The sequence below is a fragment of the Lynx rufus genome, unplaced genomic scaffold (genome assembly GCF_022079265.1).
Source record: "Lynx rufus isolate CCGP_SWC_20201006 ecotype Redwood Valley unplaced genomic scaffold, mLynRuf1.p SCAF_10, whole genome shotgun sequence".
Lineage (NCBI taxonomy): Eukaryota > Metazoa > Chordata > Mammalia > Carnivora > Felidae > Lynx > Lynx rufus.
Window position 1 is genome coordinate 81601356 of NW_025814824.1, and position 10376 is coordinate 81611731.

At 40.7% G+C, this 10376-nt stretch overlaps 1 protein-coding gene across 1 annotated transcript; it reads right to left on the reverse strand.

The window, feature by feature from the left end:
* Nucleotides 1-8523: 8523 nt before the first annotated feature.
* LOC124526707 (olfactory receptor 1L8-like) lies at nucleotides 8524-9468 on the reverse strand. The gene has a single exon (XM_047099834.1). The coding sequence runs from the start codon at nucleotides 9466-9468 to the stop codon at nucleotides 8524-8526; it is 945 nt and encodes a 314-aa protein (XP_046955790.1).
* Between the last annotated feature and the right edge of the window lie 908 nt (nucleotides 9469-10376).

A 10376-nucleotide genomic window follows, 5' to 3' on the forward strand; every position in this document is an offset into this window, starting at 1 on the left:
GTGTGTGTGTGTATGTGTATGTGTGTGTGTGTGTGTGTGTGTGTGTGTATAATGGAATATTGTATATATATATACACACATATATATGCAATATATATATTATATACATATGTAATATAATGTATATATTACATATATATAATGGAAGGGGTGTGTATATATATACATATATAATGGAATATTATTCAGCAATGAAAAAGAATGAAATCTTGTCATTTGCAACAATGTGGATGGAACTAGAATACATTATGCTAAATGAAATAAGTCAGTCAAAGAACAATAAATATATGATTTCACTCATGTGGAATTTAAGAAACAAAACAAATGAACATAGGGAAAAGAGGAAAAAGTAAGATGAAAATAGAGGGGGAGGTAAAACATAAGAAACTCTTAAATACGGGGAACACACTGAGGGTTGCTGGGGGGTGTTGGATGGGGTTGATGGGCTAAATGGTGGATGGGCATTAAAGGGGGCACTTGCTGGGATGAGCACTGGGTGTTATATATGTGATGAATCACTAAATTCTACTCCTGAAACCTATTACACTATATGTTAACTAACTTGGATTTAAATAAAAGAAAAAAAGAAATATTCACTCATCTGAAGGTCACAAATACATACATACATTTATATATATGTACATATGTGTGTGTGTATTCTGTTTTCTTTGATGAATTTTAGTTTTATCCCTCTCATTTAGGTCTATGAGCCTATTGGTCTATGAGCCTATTGTGTATGGTGTGAGTAAGGGGTCAAGACTAATTATTTCCTATGGCATATCTAGTTGTTCCAGCATAATTTATCAAATGGCTGCTTCTTTCTCCATTAAATTGCATTTGCACTTGGGCAAAAATCATTTGATTATATAAATAAGGATTTATTTTGGGTTCTCTATTTCTTACGTTGGTTTGTTACTTATTTATTTGGTAATCTAATATATTAATAGGTTTATATGAGCTATATATATTAATTTAAAGAAATTCAGATGTTACAACCATGTATTAATTGGCAATTCTCTCCCTCTCTCCCCCACTGAACTTTCATTCTTACTCTAGTGACTATACACATACACAGATTTGTACAATTAAAAAAAAATCAATTCATACTTTTTTACTTGTGCCACATCTTGATTTTCCTACCTAATGGCTTTTCAAAGAAATATAGACAGAAGATGGCGGCGTAGGAGGACGCTGGGCTCACCGCGTCCTGCTGATCACTGAGATTCCACCTACACCTGCCTAAATAACCCAGACAACCACCAGAAGACTAGCAGAACGGAGTCTCCAGAGCCAAGCGCAGACGAGAGGCCCACAGAAGAGAGTAGGAAGGGCTGAGAGGCGGTGCGCCCTCCACGGACTGGCGGGAGGGAGCCAGGGTGGAGGGGCGGCCCACCTGCCAAGCAGAACCCCGGAGTCTGGCTTGCAAAAGCGGAGGGGCCAGATGGAGTGTGTTCTGACAGCAAGTGGGACTTGACATCTGGAAGGTTATAAGCTAACAGCTCTGCTTGGAGAACGGGAGGGCTGGAGGACAACTGGACGGAGAGTTGTTGAGCACCAGGATGACAGAACTCAGTTTGGCGGAGAACAAAGGCGCTCGCCAGTGCCAACTTCCTTGACCATCCCCCAGCCAAAATCACAAAGGGAACCAGTTCCTGCCAGGGAACTTGCTTGCACCGCGCAAACACCCAACACTGTGTTTCTGAAGAGCCACACCTCTGGCGGCGGGTCTGACTCCCTCCCGCTGGTCGCGGGGACCCTCCCAGAGTGGTTCACCAAAGGAGAAGTGAGCTGAGCCTGCCCCTCCCGCCCTCATGCACCTTGCATATCCACCCCAGCTAATACGCCAGATCCCCAGCATCACAAGCCTGGCAGTGTGCAAATAGCCCAGACGGGCCACGCCACCCCACAGTGAATCCCACCCCTAGGAGAGGGAAAGAGAAGGCACACACCAGTCTGACCGTGGCCCCAGCGGTGGGCTGCGGGCAGACATCAGGTCTGATTGTGGCCCCACCCACCAGCACGAGTTATTCAAGACAGCTCAGGGGAAGTGCCCCGCAGTCCCGCACCACTCCAGGGACTATCCAAAATGACCAAACGGAAGAATTCCCCTCAAAGGAATCTCCAGGAAATAACAAGAGCTATTGAACTGATCAAAAAGGATTTAAATAATATAACAGAAAGTGAATTTAGAATAATAGTCATAAAATTAATCGCTGGGCTTGGAAACAGTATAGAGGACAGCAGAGAATCTATTGCTACAGAGATCAACGGCCTAAGGAACAGTCAGGAGGAGCTAAAAAATGCAGTAAACGAGCTGCAAAATAAAATGGAAAAGATCACGGCACGGATTGAAGAGGCAGAGGAGAGAATAGGCGAACTAGAAGATAAAATTATGGGAAAAAAAGAAGCTGAGAAAAAGAGAGATAAAAAAATCCAGGAGTATGAGGGGAAAATTAGAGAACTAAGTGATGCACTAAAGAGAAATAATATACGCATAATTGGTATTCCAGAGGAGGAAGAGAAAGGGAAAGGTGCTGAAGGTGTACTTGAAGAAATAATAGCTGAGAACTTCCCTGATCTGGGGAAGGAAAAAGGCATTGAAATCCAAGAGGCACAGAGAACTCCCTTCAGACATAACTTGAATCGATCTTCTGCATGACATATCATAGTGAAATTGGCAAAATACAAGGATAAAGAGAAAATTCTGAAAGCAGCGAGGGATAAACGTGCTCTAACTTATAAAGGGAGACCTATAAGACTCGTGACTGATCTCTCTACTGAAACTTGGCAGGCCAGAAAGGAATGGCAGGAGATCTTCAATGTGATGAACAGGAAAAATATGCAGCTGAGAATCCTTTATCCAGCAAGTCTGTCATTTAGAATAGAAGGAGAGATAAAGGTCTTCCCAAACAAACAAAAACTGAAGGAATTCATCACCACTAAACCAGCCCTACAAGAGATCCTAAGGGGGATCCTGTGAGACAAAGTACCAGAGACATCGCTACAAGCATAAAACATAAAGGCATCACAATGACTCTAAACCCATATCTTTCTATAATAACACTGAATGTAAATGGACTAAATGCACCAACCAAAAGACATAGGGTATCAGAATGGATAAAAAAAGCAAGACCCATCTATTTGTTGTCTATAAGAGACTCATTTTAGACTTGAGGACACCTTCAGATTGAGAGTGAGGGGATGGAGAACTATTTATCATGCTACTGGAAGTCAAAAGAAAGCTGGAGTAGCCATACTTATATCAGACAAACCAGACTTTAAATTAAAGGCTGTAACAAGAGATGAAGAAGGGAATTATATAATAATTACAGGGTCTATCCATCAGGAAGAGCTAACAATTATAAATGTCTATGCGCCGAATACGAGAGCCCCCAAATACATAAAACAATTAATCACAAACATAAGCAACATTATTGATAAGAATGTGGTAATTGCAGGGGACTTTAACACTCCACTTACAGAAATGGATAGATCATCTAGACACGCTGTCAATAAAGAAACAAGGGCCCTGAATGAGACACTGGATCAGATGGACTTGACAGATATATTTAGAACTCTGCATCCCAAAGCAACAGAATATACTTTCTTCTCGAGTGCATATGGAACATTCTCCAAGATAGATCACATACTGGGTCACAAAACAGCCCTTCATAAGTATACAAGAATTGAAATCATACCATGCATACTTTCAGACCACAATGCTATGAAGCTTGAAATCAACCACAGGAAAAAGTCTGGAAAACCTCCAAAAGCATGGAGGTTAAAGAACACCCTACTAACGAATGAGTGGGTCAACCAGGCAATTAGAGAAGAAATTTAAAAATATATGGAAACAAACTAAAATGAAAATACAACAATCCAAACGCTTTGGGATGCAGCGAAGGCAGTCCTGAGAGGAAAATACACTGCAATCCAGGCCTATCTCAAGAAACAAGAAAAATCCCAAATACAAAATCTAACAGCACACCTAAAGGAAATAGAAGCAGAACAGCAAAGACAGCCTAAATCCAGCAGAAGAAGAGAAATAATAAAGATCAGAGCAGAAATAAACAACATAGAATCTTAAAAAACTGTAGAGCAGATCAACAAAACCAAGAGTTGGTTTTTTGAAAAAATAAACAGAATTGACAAAACTCTAGCCAGGCTTCTCAAAAAGAAAAGGGAGATGACCCAAATAGATAAAATCATGAATGAAAATGGAATTATTACAACCCATCCCTCAGAGATACAAACAATTATCAGGGAATACTATGGAAAATTATATGCCAACAAACTGGACAACCTGGAAGAAATGGACAAATTCCTAAACACCCACATGCTTCCAAAACTCAATCAGGAGGAAAGAGAAAGCTTGAACAGACCCATCACCAGCGAAGAAATTGAATCAGTTATCAAAAATTTGGGGCGCCTGGGTGGCGCAGTCGGTTAAGCGTCCGACTTCAGCCAGGTCACCATCTCGTGGTCCATGAGTTCGAGCCCCGCGTCGGGCTCTGGGCTGATGGCTCGGAGCCTGGAGCCTGTTTCCGATTCTGTGTCTCCCTCTCTCTCTGCCCCTCCCCCGTTCATGCTCTGTCTCTCTCTGTCTCAAAAATAAATAAACGTTGAAAAAAAAATTTAAAAAAATTTCCCAACAAATTGGAGTCCAGGACCAGATGGCTTCCCAGGGGAGTTCTACCAGACGTTTAAAGCAGAAATAATACCTATCCTTCTGAAGCTATTCCAAAAAATAGAAAGGGAAGGAAAACTTCCAGACTCATTCTATGAAGCCAGTATTACTTTGATTCCTAAACCAGAGAGACCCAGTAAAAAAAGAGAACTACAGGCCTATATCCCTGATGAATATGGATGCAAAAATTCTCAATAAGATACTAGCAAATCATATTCAACACCATATAAAAAGAATTATTCACCATGATCGAGTAGAATTCATTCCTGGGATGCAGGGCTGGTTCAACATTCACAAATCAATCAACGTGATACATCACATTAATCAAAGAAAAGATAAGAACCATATGATTCTGTCAATCGATGCAGAAAAGGCATTTGACAAAATTCAGCAACTTTCTTAATAAAAACCCTCGAGAAAGTCAGGATAGAAGGAACATACTTAAAGATCATAAAAGCCATTTATGAAAAGCCCACAGCTAACATCATCCTCAATGAGGAAAAACTGAGAGCTTCTTCCCTGAGATCAGGAACACGACAGGGATGTCGACTCTCACCGCTGTTGTTTAACATAGTGTTGGAAGTTCTAGCATCAGCAATCAGACAACAGAAGGAAATCAAAGACAACAAAATTGGCAAAGATGAAGTCAAGCTTTTGCTTTTTGCAGATGACATGATATTATACATGGAAAACCCAATAACCTCTACCAAAAGTCTGCTAGAACTGATACATGAATTCAGCAAAGTTGCAGGATACAAAATCAATGTAGAGAAATCAGTTGCATTCTTATACACTAATAATAAAGCAACAGAAAGACAAATAAAGAAACTCATCCCATTCACAATTGCAACAAGAAGCATAAAATACCTAGGAAAAATCTAACCAAAGATGTAAAAGATCTGTATGCTGAAAACTATAGAAAGCTTATGAAGGTAATTGAAGAAGATATAAAGAAATGGAAAGACATTCCCTGCTCATGGATTGGAAGAATAAATATTGTCAAAATGTCAATACTACCCAAAGCTATCTACACATTCAATGCAATCCCAATCAAAATTGCACCAGCATTCTTCTTGAAGCTAGAACAAGCAATCCTAAAATTCATATGGAACCACAAAAGGCCCCAAATAGCCAAAGTAATTTTGAAGAAGAAGACCAAAGTGGGAGGCATCACAATCCCAGACTTTAGCCTCTACTACAAAGCTGTCATCATCAAGACAGCATGGTATTGGCACAAAACAGACACATAGACCAATGGAATAGAATAGAAACCCCAGAACTAGACCCACAAACGTATGGCCCACTCATCTTTGACAAAGCAGGAAAGAACATCCAATGGAAAAAAGACAGTCTCTTTAACAAATGGTGCTGGGAGAACTGGACAGCAACATGCAGAAGGTTAAAACTAGACCACTTTCTGACACCACTCACAAAAATAAACTCAAAATGGATAAAGACCTGAATGTGAGATAGGAAACCATCAAAACCCTAGAGGAGAAAGCAGGAAAAGAACTCTCTGACCTCCGTCGTAGCAATTTCTTACTTGACACATCCCCAATGGCAAGGGAATTAAAAGCAAAAATGAACTACTGGGACCTTATGAAGATATAAAGCTTCTGCGCAGCAAAGGAAACAACCAACAAAACTAATAGGCAACCAACGGAATGGGAAAAGATATTTGAAAATGACATATTGGAAAAAGGGCTAGTATCCAAAACCTATAAAGAGCCCACCAAACTCCACACCTGAAAAACAAATAACCCAGTGAAGAAATGGGCAGAAAACATGAATAGACACTTCTCTAAAGAAGACATCTGGATGGCCAACAGGCACATGAAAAGATGCTCAACGTCGCCCCTCATCAGTGAACTACAAATGAAAACCACACTAGGATATCACCTCATGCCAGTCAGAGTGGCCAAAATGAATAAATGAGGAGACTATAGATGCTGGAGAGGATGTGGAGAAACGGGAACCCTCTTGCACTGTTGGTGGGAATGCAAATTGGTGCAGCCGCTCTGGATAACAGTGTGGAAGTTCCTCAGAAAATTAAAAATAGACCTACCCTATGACCCAGCAATAGCACTGCTAGGAATTTACCCAAGGGATACAGGAGTACTGATGCATAGGGGCACTTGTACCCCAATGTTTATAGCAGCACTCTCAACAATAGCCAAATTATGGAAGGAGCCTAAATGTCCATCAACTGATGAATGGATAAAGAAATTGTGGTTTATATACACAATGGAGTACTACGTGGCAATGAGAAAGAATGAAATATGGCCCTTTGTAGCAACGTGGATGGAACTGGAGAGTGTGATGCTAAGTGAAATAAGTCATACAGAGAAAGACAGATACCATATGTTTTCACTCTTATGTGGATCCTGAGAAACTTAACAGAAACCCATGGGGGAGGGGAAGGAAAAAAAAAGAGGTTAGAATGGGAGAGAGCGAAAGCATAAGAGACTCTTAAAAACTGAGAACAAACTGAGGGTTGATGGGGGGTGGGAGGGAGGGGAGGGTGGGTGATGGGTATTGAGGAGGGCACCTTTTGGGATGAGCACTGGGTGTTGTATGGTAACCAATGTGACAATAAATTTCATATACTGAAAAAAGTAAAAAAAAAGAAGTAATAGACATCCATTTTATTCTTTCAACCTGCTGCATATTCTTACATTCTATGTGATTAACCATAATTATTTTCTCTATTCTTTATTGGTAGGATTTTAGGTTGTTCTGAATTTTTATCTGTTATAATCTGGGAATGACTGAAAAAATCTCAATATCCAATATATATTTATGACAATATTTCCATAGATTAGACTCCTCAGAGTGGGAATTTCTAGAATGAAGCATTCAATCACATATTTTTAAACATATACCTTCGAAGATAAATGGGAATAAGAAATGTCCCAATCTCCCCGCTGTGGAATGGATAACTTTCAAGTAATTGCTCTTGGTTCTTGTTCTTTCTGGCCATTCCCATTTTTTAAATTGTATGGTAAAAAAAAAAAAAAAAAACAACAACCCAGGAAAGTAAACAGAACAAAAGCACAACAATTTAATAAGGATATAAATTTAAGAGAGGAGTAAAAGTGGGGCACCTGGGTGTTCAGTCGGTTGAGTGTCTGACTTCGGCTCACGTCATGATCTCATGGTTCATGAGTTCAAGCCCCACTTCAGGCTCTGTGCTGACAGCTCAGGGCCTGGAGGCTGCTTAAGATTCTGTGTCTCCCTCTCTCTCTGCTCCTCCCCTGCTCACACTCTGTCTCTCTCTTGAAAGTAAATAAAGATTAAAAAAATTTAAGAGAGGAGTAAGGGTAAAAATTTTTAAGGAAGGAAACGTTTTTTGACCGAAAAATGGGGAATTATAAAAATCCTCACAATGAGAAAAGTTGCTAAAATGTAATTCTCCTGCTTCCCTTCCTTCTCTGCCTCCATTCTTTTCCACATGAAATGTCTGCAAAGACATTCAAAAGCTACAAATTCAGTAATCATTTCCAGCAATAGGCTGCCATGTGAAGGGTTTTGGAGGGTAAGTCTCAATAAAAGGAGAGCAATTTGTTCAGGAAGTATTTGTGGGAAGAGAATTAGTTTCAAGCAGTATTTGGAGGATGAGGTGACGAGTCTTCATGGGGAAATGGAGGAATGGTGAGGAAGAATATCATGATTTTAGCAGAGAAGGGGACAATTGGTGGGCTGTCATCAATGCATGTGAGCATCCACAACAGCCTTGTCTCACATGGGTTAAAAAAGCTCATCTCCAACAGTTCAGTTGTTCACCAAGATCTAGCAGATATTAGATTCAAGTGAAGCAGATTCCACTTGTGGGTTTGTCAAGAGGGTGCTGCCTGGGATTTCCTCCTGCCCATCAGCTTCCTCAGGCCCTGTTTCAGGTCTTTGTTTCTCAGGCTATAGATAAAAGGGTTCAGCATGGAGGTAAGAACTGTGTAGACAAGTGTTGCTATGTGGTCCCTGGCAGTGTAGGTGGACAGGGGCTGTAAATAGACATAGAAGATGCTTCCATAAAAGAGGGTTACCACAGTGAGGTGAGAGCCACAGGTGGAGAAGGCTTTGCGTTTCCCAGCAGCTGAGGGGATCTTGAGAACTGTGATGAGGATTCGTATATAAGAGAAGGTGATGCACAGAAAGGGGGTCACCAAAACAACTGAACATTCTGACATTATCACGATTTCATTGAGAAATGTGGAGGAGCAGGACAATTTCATTAGGGGACTGAGGTCACAGAGGAAGTGATGGATAACATTGTTGTCACAGAAGGTGAGACGATTCAGTAGCAGTGTGTGCAGGAGTGAGTGGAGGTGAGGAAGTGAGCAGGAAAAGGCCACCAGCAGGACACAGTGGTGGTGGTTCATGGTGGTGACATAGTGGAAGGGGTCACAGATGGCCACATAGCGGTCAAGGGCCATGACTGCCAGGAGGAAGCTGTCAGTGTTGCCCAGAGCATAAATGAAATACATCTGTGTCAGGCACCCAGCATAGGAGATGGTCTTCTCTGACAGGAAGCTCACTAGCATCCTGGGGACAATGGTTGTTGTAAAGCAAATGTCAGTGAAGGACAGGAAACTCAGAAAGAAATACATGGGGGTCTGGAGCTGCGGGTCAGAGTGGATGGCGAGGATGATGAGCAGGTTCCCTGTTATGGTGACCAGGTACATGGTGAGGAAGAGGATAAAGAGTGGTTTCTGGTCCCCAGGCCGGGAGGAGAGCCCCAGGAGGATAAACTCGGAAACACTGCTGGTTTGGTTGACTCTTTCCATTGATTTGGGTCTACTTATATACAAGATGGCTTATTATTTACCATACTGCAAGTCCAGAATCCAAATCATCAGAACCCAGCAAGTCTTGTTTTTTCTGTTTTGTTGCAATTAGTTGTTCTGTAGAGACAGCTTGTAAGTGTCACGGTCCTTGATGTATTTCTCCCTTCCCAAATCCATGGGCATCACAAGGGCCTTATACTGAAGGCTGGAGAGACAGAAGAAGAATTTACCTTTAGAAACTATCAGAGATGGACCTTGTTGATTCCAGTTCATTAGTTCTTATTCTGTGCAAAGCCTGTTCTCTTGTTGGGGATGTAGTGATAAAAACAGGCAAATTGTTGCCATTGTGTAGCTCGTGTTTAGTTGGGGAGACAGATCATCAACAAACAACATAAAGCAGTATATAAGGGATGAAGATGAATGGGGAATGGAGTGGAGGTATTTTTGGTACGGGAGGTCACAGGACACTCATTTCCTATCAAAGGAAACCCAGTGGTGGCATTGTAAAGTTCATATTTGCATTGATTTGGAAAAAAATAAGGGTTTGCCAAAATAACCAACAGGGAAAATCTAATGGGAATGTTGAACCTGTTTCAACAAAGTGGGCTTTTCCTCCTCTGGACATAGGATGAAGGGTTCATCCTCCTTAGTTCATGGCATGCTATCATCACCAGTGTAAGTCTCCCCTTTTTTTGTAAATTGTTTTTCCTTTCTTTAACTCTATGTTCTGAATCTTATTTCTACAGGATGAGAATCCATTTGTACAGGATTATTGAATCGTTGGGTATTCAACAATTTTTTGTTGAATCTTTATAATTCACCTTTCCTATGTGTATGCAAAACTATCTATGAGAAATATGTTAATTTTCATATATTAACTGTTGAGATATCTATCTATCTATCTATCT